The following is a 20,785-nucleotide window of genomic DNA, read 5'->3' as shown; positions in this document are numbered from 1 at the left end:
ACTTTCACTGTAACAGAGTATTAGTACAGTGTAGAGTTAGTACTTTCACTGTAACAGAGTATTAGTACACTGTAGAGTTAGTACTTTCACTGTAACAGAGTATTAGTACAGTGTAGTGTTAGTACTTTCAGTATTAATGCAGTGTTTCCCACAGTCCCGAGGTATAAAATAAAATAAAGGTAACACTTTATATTAAGGTACACAGATTAACCTTCAACTAGTTGTTCATTAACATGCATATTAGCAGTATATTGGCTCTTTATTAGTCATTACAAACACTTATTAATGCCTTATTCTACATGACCATATTCTACAAGTACTAAGCCATTAGTTCGAGAGTTTTTCCTCAATAACCCTCTAATTAGTTCTTATTTATTGCAAGTAAGGAAGTTGTTGAACATGGGTTTTGGTCTGAATATGCTCTGCTCAATATGGGCCTAATAAGGCAGTAGTACCACAAGAATAGTAATTATACCATATTAACACTTATTAACAAGACATGAAACTATAAGTGTTAATTGTGTCTAAATAATTCAAAATGAGGTATTCATATCTAAGAATGTGTGTTGGGGTAATGACAGTTCAGCTACCAATAGCAAGGTGATATTGACCTGTATGTTTCACATTTGCACATTTATATATTTGTAAAATGTGTACTGAAGGTTAGACAGGAAACCGGGTACAGGAAGTAGGAGAAAGTGAACTGAATCCACGTGTCCACGTTGGGGTATAGGTATGAATATACATATTTTATATATATTGTATATAATGCAGGGGTATTATTACCCAGTGGAAAGTCCTTACCTGCTGGCCTAGTTAAATCAAAGTGGTTACTTTTGTGTGGTGTAGTTTTACACACCGTCTTATTTGACTTTCTCAGGACTTAAAACAGTTTTTTGGGGGCAGACCCCCACAAAGAAAAACATATATTTACACACGTAAGGTCATCATCTTAACAGTTTGTTATGCTCATCGAGTCATCCGTGAGCAGAGCATCAAGTTGGCATGCCTATAACAGCTGAATGCAGTGATTACCATTTTGTTCAGCAAAGCGCCTCACAAGCTGATTAAGATCCAAAGCTTTAGTGCGTTTTGATTCAATGCTGAGTTCAGCCAAACTTGACAGTCTCTTCTCTGTCCAGGGTGTCCGCGGGGTCTTAAAAAGTATTAAAAGTTGATCAATCAATTAGCGAAAACTAAGGCTATTAAAAAGTATTAAACGGCATTTTCCAAGGTATTAAGAAGGTTCACAGCAACGACAACATGAAACACTCTTTAATTTACTGAAACGACATGTGGGGAAACCCCCCAAGGTGGCTCCATGCATAGCGCGCCGTAAAATGCTGCTTCTTATTTTTAAGTTTCGTTGCCTTGCTCCGCTCTGTGTCGGGGGGGGGGGGAATAAACGACTACGGTAACGGTTCCCAAGGTGGGTAGACCGGCATACGCAACGCTCTGGGGGTCCAACGGCTCCGTGTGTGCCCTATATGATCATTTTCTGATAACGATGAAAGAGCCCGCCTCCCTCTCCCCACGTCTCCTGCTGCTGCTGGGCTGTCAGAAGAGGGGGAGGAAAAGAGAGGCAGGCACCGTTTATTAAATATTATTATATTATTATTATTATACAGAGAACAGAGTCGTTATCAATTTGTTTTAAAGCTCAATAAATAACAAAGAAGACCTCTGATCGGCACTTTTCTAATTTTGTACAACAGGTCGTAGTATGGTAGGTGGGGTTTATCTTCCGTCTCTAGCTGTACTCTGTCAGCTGTAATAGATCGTACTCAGAGGAGAGCCAGCTGATCATGGCGGCTGGAACGAACAGGAGAAACAGTGACTTTAACTTTGTAAAGTAGGAGCGTCTGAAGCTGAAAGACAAACCTCAGAGCTCAGGAAACAAATTCTCTTTAAAAATGACAAAATCCCAGAATACCCACGACCAGAGATCCATGTGAGCCACCTGAAGCACGACACAGACAGACAGGGTTTGAACGGCATCAAGCAGTCCTTAAACAGTCTTTAAACAGTAAGGGTTAAGGACTGTTTAAGGACTCATAATGCTGACTCAGGATTCAGGACTCATAATGCTGACTCAGGTCAGGGTTCAGGACTCATAATGCTGACTCAGGGTTCAGGACTCATAGTGCTGACTCAGGGTTCAGGACTCATAATGCTGACTCAGGATTCAGGACTCATAATGCTGACTCAGGATTCAGGACTCATAATGCTGACTCAGGATTCAGGACTCATAATGCTGACTCAGGTCAGGGTTCAGGACTCATAATGCTGACTCAGGGTTCAGGACTCATAATGCTGACTCAGGGTTCAGGACTCATAATGCTGACTCAGGGTTCAGGACTCATAATGCTGACTCAGGATTCAGGACTCATAATGCTGACTCAGGTCAGGGTTCAGGACTCATAATGCTGACTCAGGGTTCAGGACTCATAGTGCTGACTCAGGGTTCAGGACTCATAATGCTGACTCAGGATTCAGGACTCATAATGCTGACTCAGGATTCAGGACTCATAATGCTGACTCAGGATTCAGGACTCATAATGCTGACTCAGGTCAGGGTTCAGGACTCATAATGCTGACTCAGGGTTCAGGACTCATAATGCTGACTCAGGGTTCAGGACTCATAATGCTGACTCAGGGTTCAGGACTCATAATGCTGACTCAGGGTTCAGGACTCATAATGCTGACTCAGGGTTCAGGACTCATAACGCTGACTCAGGGTTCAGGACTCATAACGCTGACTCAGGTCAGGGTTCAGGACTCATAATGCTGACTCAGGGTTCAGGACTCATAACGCTGACTCAGGGTTCAGGACTCATAACGCTGACTCAGGTCAGGGTTCAGGACTCATAATGCTGACTCAGGGTTCAGGACTCATAATGCTGACTCAGGGTTCAGGACTCATGATGCTGACTCAGGGTTCAGGACTCATAATGCTGACTCAGGGTTCAGGACTCATAATGCTGACTCAGGGTTCAGGACTCATAATGCTGACTCAGGTCAGGGTTCAGGACTCATAATGCTGACTCAGGGTTCAGGACTCATAATGCTGACTCAGGGTTCAGGACTCATAATGCTGACTCAGGTCAGGGTTCAGGACTCATAATGCTGACTCAGGGTTCAGGACTCATAATGCTGACTCAGGTCAGGGTTCAGGACTCATAATGCTGACTCAGGTCAGGGTTCAGGACTCATAATGCTGACTCAGGTCAGGGTTCAGGACTCATAATGCTGACTCAGGGTTCAGGACTCATAATGCTGATTCAGGGTTCAGGACTCATAATGCTGACTCAGGGTTCAGGACTCATAATGCTGACTCAGGGTTCAGGACTCATAATGCTATTCCATCGATCCATTGATCGGCATCAAACAGTCCTGAATAAATACTCTGTTCAATTACAAATACTAGACTGTATTAATACAGCAGCAGAAAGCTTACACATCTTCTTCAGACTGAAAACTCATCTCTTTGGACTCCACTTCCAGAGATAGAATTACTAACAAAGCACTTATATACTAACAAAGGGCTGGCTTATCTAAAGCCAGTTGAGTAGCACTTGAAATGTTTGGCTCTATGAAACCTGATGTACTTATATGATTCTGTTTTCTTCACCTTTGTATCTTCCTGGTCGAATGCACTTATTGTCGCTTTGGATACAAATATTCTAGTTGCATCAGCAGCAGCAGAGGAAGGGCTCAGATTGATTCAATTTCTATGATTCATAGCAGCAACAGCTATCTCTTTTGCCTCAACCTACACGGCTCTCAATTCTTTCATCGACATGCTCGCTGAGGATGCACAGAGGGTATTCACAAAGGCCCTGGGATTTGACAGCCGTGTGATATAAGTGAATATCAAAATAAATGTGCTGTGTAGTGAGGGATCTTGAATGCTTTCTATGATTAGATTGCATCTAGCTTCTTTTTTAAGTATATACTGCAAATCACAATCTGCTCTTGCAATTCTTTTTGACATTTGGTTTTCTCTTAACCTCCCGCAACATCTTGCAGGAAACAGTGTCTGAGGGCATGTTCATTTAATAAACTAAGAATGTTTTATATCCATGTAACGGGAAGAAACTCATCTAACTGATCTTTTTTTTTTTTTTAAACCACAACGCTAACGCTGAGCCTCTGAACTAGCAACGAGCGAAAAATGCTAACAGATTACTGCACGGAAACTCACTCACAAAACCTTATTATTTATCTTTGCTGCACATCTCAACCCATCGATCTGATCGGGAGGGGACACAGAATGTTGTAGTCTGGTCAAAAGTGGTCTTCAATGGCATTAAAACGATAAAAACGCTGCTGAAGTGAATCCATAGGTTAATCCAATGTGTCCCTTTGAAATGATTTCTGATAATCCATGAGCAATAAATCTGCTTTTCGGTTTCCAGATGTCAGAGCGAGAGATAGTTTCCCTCTGAGGCAAAACTGCGTGCGCGAAGCCCCCACCTTTTTGTTTTACAATGTGTGTGTGTGGGGAAATTCCCCTTCTATTCTATTGGCTCTAACGGTCAGAAAGAGATGTCAATCAGCAAAATCGAGTAAGGGGCTAGAGAAATGGAAAATCCACCCAAATGACCCCAGAAGAGGTTTTTTTGCTAAACCTCTCTAAAAAGGTCAAATATCACTTGTTTTGCATCAATCTTGATTCAGGGTACTTATGATATGTTGTAGTTTGGATTCCTAAAGCTTTTAGTCTACCAACCCATCATTCAAGGGTAGTTTTCACTATAAGTACAAAATAATCTTTGGACGGAAACTATTATTTACAGTTTTTTACCATGTTCAATCTGAATTTTCTGTAAAATAAAAACATCTATATTGATTCTGACTTTTCTACATCCAACTCACAGGTTTATCCTTGCTTTGAGAAAAAAGATTATTAATTTAACCCTTTTAGAAGATATGGTCATTTGTTCTGGGAATGTCATTTTCGAGCCTGAGACCTGAAAAACAGGCTCAGGGCTAAACTGGATAACCTTTTTCCAAACATAGATTGACACACTTTGTGTTTAGTGATGGCCTAGATGATGATGATGATGATGAATCACTGTCTCTCAGTGAATGATGTGTTGATGCAGCCTAGATGATGATGATGATGAATCACTGTCTCTCAGTGAATGATGTGTTGTTGCAGCCTAGATTATGATGATGAGGAATCACTGTCTCTCAGTGAATGATGTGTTGATGCAGCCTAGATGATGATGATGATGAATCACTGTCTCTCAGTGAATGATGTGTTGATGCAGCCTAGATGATGATGATGAGGAATCACTGCCTCTCAGTGGTGAAAGGGAAGAACTACACACACATTGTCATTCAGAGGAGATAATACATTGTAATGTTGATTGTCATGATTTTATTATTAACAAAGATCTAAGTAACAATCTTGATATCATTCTTTATGTCCTTGTGGGATTAGTTGCACGAGTACTGAGTCCAACAGTGTCAATCTCAAGAAGAACTATTCGCAGAAAAAATAATAACAAACTCGAGAGACGACTGAGTGACCGCAGAATCGCTGTAGAGTTTAAAGGTCCTAACAATGTTGTCCCTTTGTCCAGACATAGACTTATTATTAATATATTACACACAGGAACGCACACATGACCAATGAGGGCATGAGGTCAGTTTGTGCACAGATGAAGGCTGACAGGCAGGTAGGCCATCCAGTTACTTTAGCCGGGTCAGATGATTGGTCATACTTTCTACAGAACTACGGCTTCCACTGATGAGATTTCTTCATGGATTTTTTGTCAAAGCTCTTCAGATATTCATTGCTATCGGGATGTTAAGAGCATTCCATGGAATATAACAACAAGTGTGTCTCGAGCCGGTTTCTCAAACGTACCTCCCCCACCTTTAAGTATTATTTTCTTTAAAATGTTTTCGGATTTCATATCACAAAAACACCGTATCCCAACGTGCATTGCGACAAAGACATCCAATCAATGAGCTTCAACGGTAGCTGAGGATTATCGGTAACATAATGTTTCCGGCTTTCCAAAACTGAAAAAAGACATGTGTCTCTCTGAATCGAAACAGGAAAACACAAAAGCATTTAATGTTGTGTAATTAACAAGGTTAAACTGATGTTTTTTAGTTATGAGTAGTGCAGATATCACTGTTAAATCATTCGACAGTGAGAGGAATGATATGCGTCCCTAGCAACCACCTTAGTTACAATGAAAACGACGAGACCGGAAATACTGTTTTCACGGTTTTCGGAGTTGAAGATAACTTGACATGGACGCTGGTCAATAGAAATGAAGAGGGGGACAGACGTATCAATCTGGGGGTGCACGCAGAGCAACCTCTATAGTTAACAGACGTAGAATATACACGTCCTCCTGGCGAGACCTCAAATATTCTTCATAATATCTATCAAACTATAGATCCTACACATCCACTGGATGTAGATTTTAAAAGTACAATATACACTTCTCGTAGAAATGTAATCAAAAAGCATTTTAACGTCCAAACTATCTTACAATTTAGGATTTTCCACTAAAAATAAATCGGGTGGCCGCCATGTTTTGTCTTCTCACGCTGGTAAAGTTTACGATCACGTGACACAGGGGTGGATCTACGGGGGGGGGTAAGTATGGGCAACTGCCCCCCCCCACTGTAGAGCCTTGCCCCCCCAGCTGCCCTCTACCTTTTGTGTCCCTAAAACTGTACTTGTAGAAACAAACCTACACTATGTCCACAAGCTTCTCAAGCAACGAAGCAAGCAGTTCATTAATTAAAAGTGAATCATTTTAAATATCATCTTAGGACCGTTAAAAACGCAGCTACGGCCCTGCATTAAACTGCGGAGCGGCGTTCACAGACCGCAGCTCACAGACCGCAGCTCACAGAGAGAGGAGAGCTGTCCCAGCACCTGGAGGTGGACCAGCTTCCCCTGGGAGCATCTCCCCTTCCACTAGTTTTGTTTTTTCTAAAGACGAGAGCTTGAAACAAAATATTAATAAAACGCAGCCGTTTGAATCGATCGCGTTTTTTCGTGTTCACCAACACGATTTTAAAAGCAATGTATTTCTATTGGTAGTCTCACGACATTACGTGTTATAGGAAGACCGGAAGCTGTGTGATTCATAAAAACATGTTCTTACTCAATATCAAGCCACAATTATTACTTTTATTTTAAATCCTATAATTTCTGACTTTTTTGTCGTCTGTGAGGAAAATAAATGTCTCAGATCCTCAAAATACTGAAATCTGTATTTTTTAAATCTTTTTTTCCTTCTAATTTGTTATTATTTTCAAAATAACACACTGTTATCCTTGTTCAGGGTATATGCAGGAATCCTGAAGTCAAATGTAATACCTTTTAAGACCTTTTTTAAGACCCTTTCCATACATTTTAAGACCTCATCGCAACTTTGAGTTCTAACCGGTTACCTTGGCAACACACTTTACCTCACATTTACTATATTGATAGTAAGATAGCAAAACTAAACAGAGTGCAGACAGACTACTGAAGCCTCCTCTCCACATGAACTTCAACCTCTCTGTGAAGGTCAGGTTTAATGCAGTATGCTGCTTTGTTGCTTCTGTACTCTGTGCTCTTTCATTCCAGTCAAACTCCTCAGAAACCATTAGAAACCAGTATTTGACCAATAAACAAAACAATTGACAAAACTTTGAACTATGAAATATGTTAAACTTTGGTGAGCTTCAGCGGGGTAATGCCATATAGGAGCTCCCTCTCAAATACCCAGGGGTTAAATTGGGCTGGGGCTGTCCGGGGCTAAGCCCTGGCACATAGGACGATGCTCTGACGTCATCACCCTCACACATTTGTCATATGTTTACAAAAAAGGATATATATGTTAAGACTTTTCTCGTTCTTAATATAGACTATATTTAGGGTCGATATGTGTTGACTTTACTTTAAAATAGCAGATCTCTGTGACCGGATATAGTTTGGCTTAGACCCCGGCCCCACGAGGACGCATACGGTAAAACGCAAACGCAAACGCAAAAAAGTCTTCCGTTCACACGCATTCGATTCATCACGTGTCCGTTCACACTAGACCGCTGGAAATGCTGGAAACGATGTAGTACATATGTCAGGCCTGTAAGTGGCGCTGCTGCCGCCCGAAATACACCAAAAACAGTGAAGAAGACCCCGGAGCATGGTTGCCATGGTTGCCCTTCTGTTTATTCTCCGCGGTGGACGGCGTGTTCTCCTGCTGTATCTCTCAGGTAGTCCACAGCAGATGAAAAACACCCACCTCTCCGCCTCTTCCAAGGAACGAGGGGACCGTGCGGCAGTTTCCGTAAAAAAAATGTTCCGCCGGTCAACATGTCCGTTAAAGTTTAAATCTTCCGTACAAAATTAGAAAAGTGCCGATCAGAGGTCTTCTTTGTTATTTATTGAGCTTTAAAACAAATTGATAAATAGCGCATTTCAAATCAGAATAACTCAGTGTGCTTCCAGAATCGGCGAGGACACTATCGATACTGACTCAGCAATCACTGTAAGTTATATTCTTGTTTAAATAGACTTCTCTGTTTCATTTATTCTACTCTGTATAATTGTTCTGTAGTTATTGTAGCTAAAACGGCGATTTCTGAGAGATTTTAAAATCTCAGATCTGCTCAACTCCAGGCGTAACTCAGGTCTCAGTGAGTCACGCCCCTCAAGTGTGCATTTCAATAGGCAGGAAGACTCTGCTGATTGCGGGAAGTGCAAAAACATTTTAAATAGCGCATTTCAAATCAGAATAACTCAGTGTGCTTCCAGAATCGGCGAGGACACTATCGATCTTAAGTTGCATTTTCCTGGAGCGTCAGCTTCAGCGTCAGCTTGACGAAGACTGACAAAGACATTGGAGTCCTGTGGGAGACTGACAAAGACATTAAGAGTCCTGTGTGAGTCACGTGGGAGGCAAAGAGGAGGCAAATCCTACTCTGATTGCGCCAAGTATCGCTGGTGTTATTTAGTTTTATTCAATTCTCTTGGGTTCTCTAGCCCCTCATGCTTTAATCATGTGTATTTTCTGCATTCCTGTTCATGTGTCTTCTCGCAATTATCACTGGCCCCGTGTTTCTCCTAGATCTCACCGGCCTGCTCTCGTCTATCCCACATGCTCCACTGAGATCCAACATCTCGTTTCAGGGGGCCTGTGGAACTGCCAGTCAGCTGTTCCTAAGGCTGACTTCATCTCTGGCTACGCTTCCCTGCAGTCTCTGGATTTCCTTGCTCTCACGGAGACCTGGATCACTCCATCCAACACATCCACCCCAGCAGCTCTCTCCACAGCATATTCCTTCTCCCATACACCCAGACCCTCTGGCAGAGGAGGTGGCACTGGTCTCCTGCTCTCTCCCAAATGGAGCTTTTCCCTCTTCAAGCTACCTAATTTCACTCCTTCCACCTTTGAATTCCATGCCGTCACAGTAACCCATCCTATACAATTAACCATTGTTGTTCTCTACCGTCCACCAGGCGCCTTGGGGGACTTCTTGGAGGAGTTAGATAATCTCCTCTCACACATCCCTGAAACTGGCCCTCCCGCTGTACTTCTCGGCGATTTCAACCTCCAGACAGGGAAGATATCTGAACTAACATCTCTGTTAACCACCTTTGCTTTCTCACTGTCTCCATCCCCACCAACTCATAAAGCTGGCAATGTCCTTGATCTCATATTCTCAAGGAACTGCTCTACTTCTAACCTCTCTGTAAACCCGCTCCACACCTCCGATCACTTCTTCATTTCATTCTCTCTACCCCTTTCCAAACATAACAACCTCATCTCTTCTAACTCTGCTCCTGTCCGCCGTAACCTCCGTTCCCTCTCCCCCTCTACCTTTACCTCATCGGTGCTCTCAGCCCTCCCTTCCTCTGACTCGTTCCAACTCCTGCCTCCAAACGCTGCTGCAAAAACTCTCCTCTCGACTCTCTCATCCTCTCTGGACTTTCTCTGTCCTCTCACATCGCGGCCGGCTCGTCAGTCCCCTCCTGCTCCCTGGCTAAATGACGCACTGCGTGCTAATAGAACCATCCTTCGGGCAGCAGAGCGGAAATGGTGGAAATCCAAACACCATGACGACCTCCTAACCTATCAGGCTCTCCTCTCCTCTTTCTCTGCTTCCATCTCTCAGGCAAAAAGCACTTTCTTTCAAGATAAGATCCAATCTTCCTATTCCAATCCCAAAAAACTATTTTCTATCTTCTCCACCCTCTTGGACCCCCCCAAAGCACCTCCCCCCTCCTCCCTTCTGTCAAGCGACTTTGTTAACCATTTTGAAAAAAAGGTTGATGATATTCGCTCTTCTTTTTCTGACTCACCTTTACTCACCGCTGGGTCACCAGACCCTCCCTTCACCCACACACTGACCTCCTTCTCCCCTCTCTCTCCAAGTGAGGTTCTTACCCTCGTTACCTCTGCCCGTCCTACCACCTGTTCTCTGGACCCTATCCCCTCAAACCTCCTTCAGACTATCGCTCCTGATATTCTACCATTTCTCACCCATTTCATCAACACTTCTCTAACTTCTGGTCACTTTCCAAACAGTCTCAAGGAGGCAAGAGTAAACCCTCTCCTAAAGAAACCCACTCTCAACCCGTCTGATGTTATTAACTACAGACCCGTCTCTCTCCTCCCGTTCCTGTCTAAAACACTTGAACGCGCTGTCTTTAAACAACTCTCCTCTTATCTCCATCAGAACAACCTTCTGGATCCGCACCAGTCTGGTTTCAAGGCAGGTCACTCAACAGAAACTGCTCTCCTTGCTGTCTCTGACAAACTGCACACTGCTAAAGCAGCCTCCCTCTCCTCTGTCATCATCCTTCTGGACCTGTCTGCTGCATTCGACACGGTGAACCATCGGATCCTCCTTCGCACTGTCCAAGAACTTGGAGTTTCAGGCACTGCACTTTCCCTCCTCACCTCATACCTCAACGACCGCACCTACAGGGTTACTTGGAGAGGGTCCGAGTCCGACCCTTGTCAATTAACTACAGGGGTCCCTCAGGGCTCGGTTCTTGGTCCCCTCCTCTTCTCCCTGTACACAAACTCGCTCGGGTCTGTCATTAGCCCGCATGGTTTTTCATACCACTGCTACGCTGACGACACCCAACTAATTCTGTCCTTTCCCCGCTCAGAGACCCAGGTCGTCGCACGCATCTCTGCTTGCCTAGCAGACATCTCTCGGTGGATGTCTGCTCATCACCTCAAGCTCAACCTTGACAAGACTGAACTGCTCTTCCTTCCGGGAAAAGATTGTCCCACTCTTGACCTAACAATCAACATCGGCACCTCTGTTGTTTCCCCGACTCAGACTGCAAGGAATCTGGGTGTGGTCCTAGATAACAAACTGTCCTTCACTGCAAACATCGCTGCTACAACCCGCTGCTGCAGATACACGCTTTACAACATCAGGAGGATACGTCCCCAGCTGACCCAGACATCAGCGCAGATTCTGGTCCAGGCTCTCGTCATCTCACGCCTAGACTACTGCAACTCCCTCCTGGCTGGTCTACCTGCATGTGCCATCCGACCTCTGCAGCTCATCCAGAATGCAGCGGCTCGTCTGGTCTTCAACCTTCCCAAATTCTCCCACACCACACCGCTCCTCCGCTCCCTTCACTGGCTTCCAGTAACTGCTAGAATCCACTTCAAGACACTGGTACTTGCGTACCATGCTGCGAATGGATCTGGCCCTTCCTACATCCAGGACATGGTTAAACCGTACACCCCAGCACGTGCACTCCGCTCTGCATCAGCCAAACAGCTCGCTGCACCCGCACTGCGAGGGGGACCCAAGTTCCCGTCAGCAAAAACACGTGGGTTTGCTATCCTGGCTCCAAAATGGTGGAATGAGCTCCCCATTGAAATCAGGACAGCAGATAGCTTACACATCTTCCGACGCAAACTGAAAACTCATCTCTTTAGACTCCACTTCGAGCGATAGAATTACTAACAAAGCACTTATATACTAATAAAGGGCTGGCTTTCTAAATGCCAGTTGAGTAGCACTTGAAATGTTTGGCTCTATGAAACCTGATGTACTTATATGATTCTGTTTTCTTAAAGGTTGTATCTTCCTGGTCGAATGCACTTATTGTAAGTCGCTTTGGATAAAAGCGTCAGCTAAATGCAATGTAATGTAATGTAATGTAATGTAATGATAACGACTCTGTTCTCTGTATAATAATATAATAATATTTAATAAACGGTGCCTGCCTCTCTTTTCCTCCCCCTCTTCTGACAGCCCAGCAGCAGCAGGAGACGTGGGGAGAGGGAGGCGGGCTATTTCATCGTTATCAGAAAATGATCATATAGGGCTTACACACGGAGCCGTTGGACCCCCAGAGCGTTGCGTATGCCGGTCTACCCACCTTGGGAACCGTTACCGTAGTCGCTTAGTTCCCCCCCCCCACAGAGCGGAGCAAGGCAACGAAACTTAAAATAAGAAGCAGCATTTTTCGGCGCGTGCTATGCATGAGGCCGTCTTGGGGGGTTTCCCGACATGTCGTTTCAGTAAATTAAAGGGTGTTTCATGTTGTCGTTGCTGTGGACCTTCTTAATACCTTGGAAAATGCCGTTTAATACTTTTTAATACTTTTTAATAGCCTTAATTTTCGCTAAATTGATTTATCAACTTTTAATACTTTTTAAGACCCCGCGGACACCCTGTTGTTTTTATTTATTGGTTTATTTCCATAATCTCTGCTTTTTTTACGTCCGTCAGGAACTGAATTTCAAAATAAAAATAACCGGAAACAGACGTAGGCCTCTAGGAGTTTAGGATGGCCGAAGACACTACACTACCCATAATCCCCAGCTATCGTTTAGGACTACAGTCCCCGTGATTAATCTTCAAGCTCTGGGATTGGATGTTGGAGTGGCAGTGCGCAGGGGCGGCGGGTACTGTCGGCTAGGGAAGGCTAAGCCTTCCCAAATATTTTTGTTACTGCATCCTGGTAAAATTTAAATATAATGTATGTCTTTGATTCTTTGACATTCACGCTGCTATGCAGCCACCGGACGGCGTGCAGGTGCACGCGCAGGTATCTTTGTGTCAAGCGGGCTTCGCTGTTAGATCGTGATGTGATTGGCCAACCCTTCTGTGGCCAATCACATCACGATCCGACAGCGAAGCCCGCTAATTTCAAATGCAAAATTAGCTACTGTATAGTATAGTGTACATTGGCGGTCGAAAATGGATATACAGACTTTTTTCAAGGCAAACATTAAAACTAATCCCGATGCCACAACAAACACCTGCCAAGATAAGGTTACAACGAAGCCAGGCAGTGCCTGGGGCAAGCCGGGAACCGAGCCGGGAGCGGCGGTAGGCGAGCCGGGAGCGGCGGGAGGCAAGCCGGGAGCCAAGCCGGGAGCCGAGCCGGGAGAGATGGAAGCGGCGGGAGGCGAGCTGGGAACCCAGCCGGGAGCGGCGGGAGCCAAGCCGGGAGCCGAGCCGGGAGCCGAGCCGGGAGCCGAGCCGGGAGCCGAGCCGGGAGAGATGGGAGCGGCGGGAAGCGAGCTGGGAACCGAGCCGGGAGAGATGGGAGCAGCCCAGCCAGTCAGTGCTCTGCCTCTGAGTCTGACCTACGTTAGTCCTACTGCCGCCGCTACTGACTTGGGAGACAGAGAAAGCGGCCCATCTCAGCCCATCCTGCCGGACTACCCAAAAACGGTTTTCGGGAAACAGAGAAGATCATTTTCATCTGAGTTCTACAAGACCTACACTTTTGTAGAATACAGCGAAGAGGCAGACGCTGTGTTCTGTTTTCCATGCAGGCAAATCCAGTGCAGCAGCGGCTAGAGATTCTGCCTTTTTAACTAACGGTGTGCGGGATTGGAAGAATGTGTTGCTAAAATTACAACGACATGCGGAATGTGGATCACATCGGCAGTGCATGGAGCTGTGGCAAGGCTATGTAGCATCTAAAACCACTGGCTCTGTCGCTGCCCAGTTGAGTGGCTCTCACAGAGCAATTGTTAAGTGTTCTTTTATGGCTAGAAAGGATCCGTCTTGTGTAAAACTCTCGCGAGAGTTTGGCTGAATGTCACGTGGCTGAATGTTTACGTTTGGCAGGAAGCCTTTCAGTTACGATCGTTAACATCAGTGGGCCACAGCAAATGATGGTGAGAAGCTAAACTATCTATTAATGATGTCAATGACAGGGAGTGTGATTGTTGAAATAGGGTGTTAGCGGTCTTGCTGGTGTTCAAAGAAGAATGACAACACTGTAGATCACCAACACTATGGTTTATTTTTTATTCACAGGCAAGTCAACGTTGTCGCAGTAAAAGTCCCAAGATAGCTCCTGGTACAATCAAATGTTCCCTTGCAGTGTTTTACTATTATGTCTGATGTTTCTCTATTAATATTGCTGCTGCATTAATGTGTATGTTGCATCATGTTACTGCTGTAGATGTGTTTCCGAGCCGCTCCGATTACAACGAGAGTTACAACGAGAACGTGACGTCATATTTACACTAGACAGATCCTTTCTAGCCATAACCAGTATGGCGGACCATCTCGCACATGCGCAGTACAGATCGGGCAGGGGGGCAGATTGGTTATGGCTAGAAAGGATCAGCCTCGTCTGCTACAGTTGTGGTTTCATCAAGTTGTTTGGCAGATGGTTCCTTTCCGAGCTTTTGGAGCAGCTGCAACTCGCAGTTACTTGCCATCTTGTCAATTCTGTCTTTCACCGTATTGTTTGACAGTGGTAGTTTTTAGCTTCTCCGCCACCTGCGGGCCGCACAGTTTCTCAACCATCTTAATGCAAGCTGGCTTAATGAGCTGCTCGCCAATGTTGTGCGGTTTCTTTGCCTTTGCTATTAAAAGTGCACATTCAAAAGAGGCCTCGCTGCCAGCCCTAACAAACGCTGTTCTGATATCCATTGGCTTGTTGCCTTTGCAAGGTGTTGGCTAGCTTCTCTCTGCATATCACACACTCTGGCGGGTTTTGTCCGTTCCCTCCATGAAACCGAAGTTAAGATAGCTCTCTAGGTAGGTCCTCATTTTCTTTTTGATTGCAGATGAGCTGTCATCTCCTTTACGTTTTTTCAGACATTTTTAGACAAAAATATTCACCTTATGAAGTCGGTCGCTAGCTAGCAAGCGTAGCAAACTGTTATTATTATGAAAGCTGACACAGTAACGTCAATGTTGGAGCCAATCGGAGGACTATCAGATTAATTTTTTGAATTTGTATTTTAATTAATCAATTAATTTCTATATTTTATTGTAATGTAGAGACAAAGCTTTTAGCGACAATCATGTATTGCGTTACAATATAAAATGACATGTACAAAAAAATGATATGTACATTTTTTTTTCTTTTATTCGATATTAGGCCTCAAATCATCTGAGGCCTGGCGCCCCCCCTGCGATGTTTGGCGACCCCCCAGCAATAATATTTGGCCCGTAATTTTGAGAATAAAAAAGAAAAACATTTTTTTTTTTTTTTACAACATCGGACCGACAGTCGCACATATAGGCTATAATGTCCGAATAGATAATCTACCTACACCCGAAGAATGCTTATTGTACTTTATCCATGTTGAGAGTGAATGACACACAGCACAGGCATGCGGGGTGCACTGACGCTGACAGTGGATCAATAGGTGGACAGCGCGTGGTGCTGAAACAGCCAACATTCGGTGTGTGGTTTGAAAAAAATAACACCAGTTCACTAAATCATTCAAACGTAATATTTACTTAAATGTGAACGGTAACAAAGTTCAGGCAAAACATTGAAAACAAAATTGGAGAAGCCGCCTGATCATGGAGGGCGAGGGGTGGTGGCATATGCTCCTGAAACGACAGAGCAAACACGCCACAGTAGAGATAATAATTACAATGAGCCATTCATTCAAAAACATAACAAATATGATTAGGCTATTAAATACAATTACGACAGGCTTGGTACTCACTTAATGTGAAAACTGACATCTCCCATCGGTCGCTATGTTTTGGATATCTGGTGATAAGGACGTCACTTTAATCCGCAGGCAGTTCTCGAGGTTCAATCGATTCCTCTCGTGCGTCTTTATCGCATTCATTGAAGAAAAGGACGACTCGCATGTATAGGTGGAAGGGAACATTGTGAGCACATAAAATGTGAGTCTCTTGATCGTGCTATACTCCTCTGAGCTTCCCACCCAAAAGGCACTCACAGACTCCGCACTTCTGAGCGCATCGCTGACCAGGGAGCTTGTTTGAAAATCAATTAGCTCCATTTCTAAGGCAGCCTCGTCGAAGGAGGGGATCATTTGTTTCGCCTGGGAGGTGAAGTCTCCACTTGGTCGGACTGTGAGAGGGTTGCGTACAAAGGCAATAATGTATTTTGGGATGGAGTAGTCCTCAAACCTTGACGTGAAGTTGGCCCGTAGCTGCTTGATGAAGTCCACCATCAGCTCTGTCACTCGTCCCAGTGCCTGTGATTTTAGTGTACTGAAATGGAGGAGCCTGCCAGTGGATGTGTCTGACTCGAACAACTCCTTCCTCGTGAAGGATTCAAGCTTTTCAACCATGTCCACTATGGTTTTGCCTCTCCCCTGTAGCTGCAGGTTGAGCTGGTTTAGGTGGCCAAATATATCTGCTAAAAATGCTACATTGGACATGAACTTTTCGTCTCCCAGAAGGGCAAGGTGGTCAGCTGCTGCCCTAATCTTGCTCAATCTAAGAAACGCCTTGACCTCATCCAGTAGCGCACAGAAGCGGTCCAACGCTTTCCCTTTGCTCAACCAGCGCACGTCATTGTGAAGCAGCAGGTCATCGTGGGTGGCCTCTTCTGACTCAACCACAAGTTGTCGGAAAAGCCGATGCTGGGTGCTTGATCTACCCCTGACTAAATTAATGACACACATCACTTTGTCCATAACTTCCTTTAGCGCACCACTGAGTTTGGCGCAAAGGACACTCTGGTGGATGAGACAGTGCAGTCCATGCATTTGGGGGGCGTGCTCCTTCAACCTGCTTACCAACACTCTGTGCTGTCCCACCATAGCAGGAGCCCCGTCTGTCACGATTAGGTTAGCCCTCTCAAATGACAATGAATGCAGCCTAAACAACTCTTCCAGTTTCGTAAATATAACGTCCCCAGTGGTGTGCCCTTCTAATGGAATAAGAGACAGCAGCTCTTCCTTGATCTCCTTTCCATCAAAATATCTAACATAGAAGCACAACTGGGCTACATCTGTTAGACCCTCCAGAAAAACACGGGCAAAAATCCTTGATTATGCGATTAAACATGGGGGGTTTTTATGTGATTTTATGCGGTGAAATTGCGGGAAGTTGCGAAATATGCAAAATACAGCGTCCGACAGTGCTTATATGCGGCGTATAGCGGACCTCGCAGAGAGGGACACCTGTTTCACTGACGCAATGACACTATCCATGGACTTGTCGGTGGCCAGTTCCTCCAAAACGGTCATCATCACCTCCTGGAAAACCTCTGCGTCAATGAATGGCCGGCTGAGCTTTGCGAGCACCCGCAACGCCTTTAGGGACGCAGTTGTCCCTTTCTGTCGGCCTCGCACCAGGATCCTGCTGCTGTGTGCATAACCTGCTGTCAGCGCTTCAATCTTGCGCTTTCGTACCTGTCTTGGGTGGAAAGGCCACTTTGAAGGTGTCATGTTTCGTCTCGTGGTGCCGCTTAATATTGTATTCTTTGCAAGCAGCCACAACTTCATTGCTGATAAGACACAATAGCTTTGCATTGATGAAAGCAGGTAGGATGAACGCATAGTTCGCCGTGTGTGTGTGTGTGTGTGTGTGTGTGTGTGTGTGTATGTTTTTTTTGCGTTTGTGTTTGTTTCCCGGGGAAACACTCACGAGAAACACCAGCTGTTGTTCTGCCTGCTGTGACGTGAAGTTACTACGTTCTCCGATTGTAATTATGCCGTTAAAAGCTTCAAAGTTGTAATTATCATCTGAATTTGCCGAAACAAGTTTAATATTCTGAAAGCCGAGACTTTGTTTATTTGAAACCAGATGAAAACAAACTGTAACGGACCCTGCCGTGTTATCTATGATTGAGGGGGGGGGGGGGGGGGCTGTGGAAGAGCAGAGCGCGAGTGAGAGCTGTCATCTTCCCTTTAAAAGCTTCAAAAATGTATTTATGGTGTGATTTTGGAAATACAAGTTTCATATTCTGAAAGCCAAGACTTTGTTTATTCAAATCAAACAAAACACCTAACTCCGAAAAACTAGTTTTTTACGCAAATCCACGTTTATTTTGAAATGAGTCGTTGCGACTTCCGACTGATTTCGATAGAGCGGGTCACATAAGGCAAATGTGTGGTTGTGGGGAAGCAGGTCAATTAAAGTACGTATTTAACTATTAACTACATTGAGTTTGAGTAAAATACTTGGTTACTGATTAATTTAGGTTATAATATATTAAATTGCAAAGTAAAACATGCTGTAATTTAAAGGTTTTCAACCTGAAAGAATCCTAACGTGTCTTTGAGAAGTTGAAATAAAGAAAAGGAAAAAGGATTGGAGTTGTCCGTGCGTCCTCTGTCGCCCCTCAAGCCTCTCAAATAAATGCCAAAAACCCAGAGAACTTAACAATAAAAGTATGTTAAATAAACTGCTCCCTAGTTCATAACTCTACTTTACTCAGTGGAGGCTCGTCCATTGACCATCCTCCCTAAGATTTCAGAGAAAAATAAATAAACCTCAATGTAAAAGATAAGTCTGTTGAATGAAATACAGATAGTAGCCCTGGCCTCTAACATGGGACTGAAATGGGGCTAGGGAGGACGAGCTTCCCTTTGGGAGGGTCTAGCCAGAGGCTCTGGATTGGGCGCCTATATCATCAGTGAACCAATCAGCGGATCTGACTGCGCATCAGAGTCTTGATGGGGAGGGTCATCAGCGATATCAGAGTTTTTTCTGAACCGGGGAACAGGAGCGCTGCGCCCTCTTACCAAAATACATTCCTTGAATTAGGCTTTGATTATTTTCTGGCCCGCCATCTTGTGGCTCAGCAAAAAATTGGCCCACGGCCAAACTTACTTGCTTACCCCTGCCCTAGAGGATGTGAGGACCCCCTAGAGGTGAGGTCCCCCCTAGAGGATGTGAGGACCCCCTTGAGGTGAGGTCCCCCCTAGAGGATGTGAGGACCCCCTAGCCACCAATTGTGCAAGTTCTCCCACTTAAAAAGATGAGAGGCCTGTAATTTTCATCCTAGGTACACCTCAACTATGAGAGACAGAATGGGGGAAAGAATCCAGGAAATCACATTGTCTGATTTTTAATGAATTAATTGGTAAATTATGGTGTAAAATAAGTATTTGTTCAATAACAAAGAAACAAGATGTCTGTCTCTCACAGACCTGTAACTTCTTCTTTAAGAGCCTCCTCTGTCCTCCACTTGTTAACTGTATTAATGGCACCTGTTTGAACTCGTTATCAGAATAAAAGACACCTGTCCACAACCTCAAACAGTCACACTCCAAACTCCACTATGGCCAAGACCAAAGAGCTGTCAAAGGACACCAGAAACTAAATGGTAGACCTGCACCAGGCCGGGAAGACTGAATCTGCAATAGGTAAGCAGCTTGGTGTGAAGAAATCAACTGTGGGAGCAATTATTAGAAAATGGAAGACAAACAAGACCACTGATAATCTCCCTCCATCTGGGGCTCCACGCAAGATCTCACCCCGTGGGGTCAAGATGAGAAACAAGAACGGTGATCAAAGATCCCAGAACCACACGGGGGGACCTAGTCCATGACCTGCAGAGAGCTGGGACCAAAGTAACAAAGGCTACCATCAGTAACACACTACGCCGCCAGGGACTCAGATCCTGCAGAGCCAGACGTGTCCCCCTGCTTAAGCCAGGACATGTCCAGGCCCGTCTGAAGTTTGCTAGAGAGCATTTAGATGATCCAGAAGAGGACTGGGAGAATGTCATATGGTCAGATGAAACCAAAATAGAACTTTTTGGTAAAAACTCAACTAGACGTGTTTGGAGGAGAAAGAATGCTGAGTTGCATCCAAAGAACACCTACTGTGAAACATGGGGGGGGGGGGACATCATGCTTTGGGGCTGTTGTTCTGCAAAGGGACCAGGACCACTGATCCGTGTAAAGGAAAGAATGAATGGAGCCATGTATCGTGAGATTTTGAGTGACAACCTCCTTCCATCAGCAAGGGCATTGAAGATGAAACGTGGCTGGGTCTTTCAGCATGACAATGATCCCAAACACACCGCCCGGGCAACGAAGGAGTGGCTTCGTAAGAAGCATCTCAAGGTCCTGGAGTGGCCTAGCCAGTCTCCAGATCTCAACCCCATAGAAAATCTTTGGAGGGAGTTGAAAGTCCGTGTTGCCTAGCAACAGCCCCAAAACATCACTGCTCTAGAGGAGATCTGCATGGAGGAATGGGCCTAAATACCAGCAACAGTGAAAACCTTGTGAAGACTTACAGAAAGCGTTTGACCTCTGTCATCGCCAACAAAGGGTTTATAACTAAGTATTGAGATGAACTTTTGTTTTTGACCAAATACTTATTTTCCATCATTTGCAAATAAAGTCTTTAAAAATCAGACAATGTGATTTTCTGGATTTTTTCTTCTCATTCTGTCTCTCAGAGTTGAGGTATACCTCGGATGACAATTACAGGCCTCTCATCTTTTTAAGTGGGAGAACTTTCACAATTGGTGGATCACTAAATACTTGTTTGCCCCACTGTGTACACTGTAAACAAACAGGAGTAAAAGTAGCACGATTTGTTTTATGTTTTGAAAGTAGCTCTCATCCTAAAAAAGGTT

The 20,785-nt window shown here is 44.5% G+C and overlaps 1 protein-coding gene across 1 annotated transcript; it reads right to left on the bottom strand.

Annotated features, from left to right (window-relative positions):
* Positions 1-15,935: 15,935 nt before the first annotated feature.
* Positions 15,936-17,639, bottom strand: LOC307018394 (SCAN domain-containing protein 3-like; the record flags this gene model as incomplete). Its single annotated transcript, XM_079648625.1, has 2 exons — positions 15,936-17,172; positions 17,356-17,639. 2 exons carry the CDS (start codon positions 17,637-17,639, stop codon positions 15,936-15,938), a joined length of 1,521 nt encoding a protein of 506 aa, XP_079504751.1.
* Between the last annotated feature and the right edge of the window lie 3,146 nt (positions 17,640-20,785).

The sequence above is a fragment of the Notothenia rossii genome (genome assembly GCF_949606895.1).
Source record: "Notothenia rossii genome assembly, chromosome: 9".
Classification (NCBI taxonomy): domain Eukaryota; kingdom Metazoa; phylum Chordata; class Actinopteri; order Perciformes; family Nototheniidae; genus Notothenia; species Notothenia rossii.
This window is presented reverse-complemented; position numbering and strand designations above follow the sequence as displayed.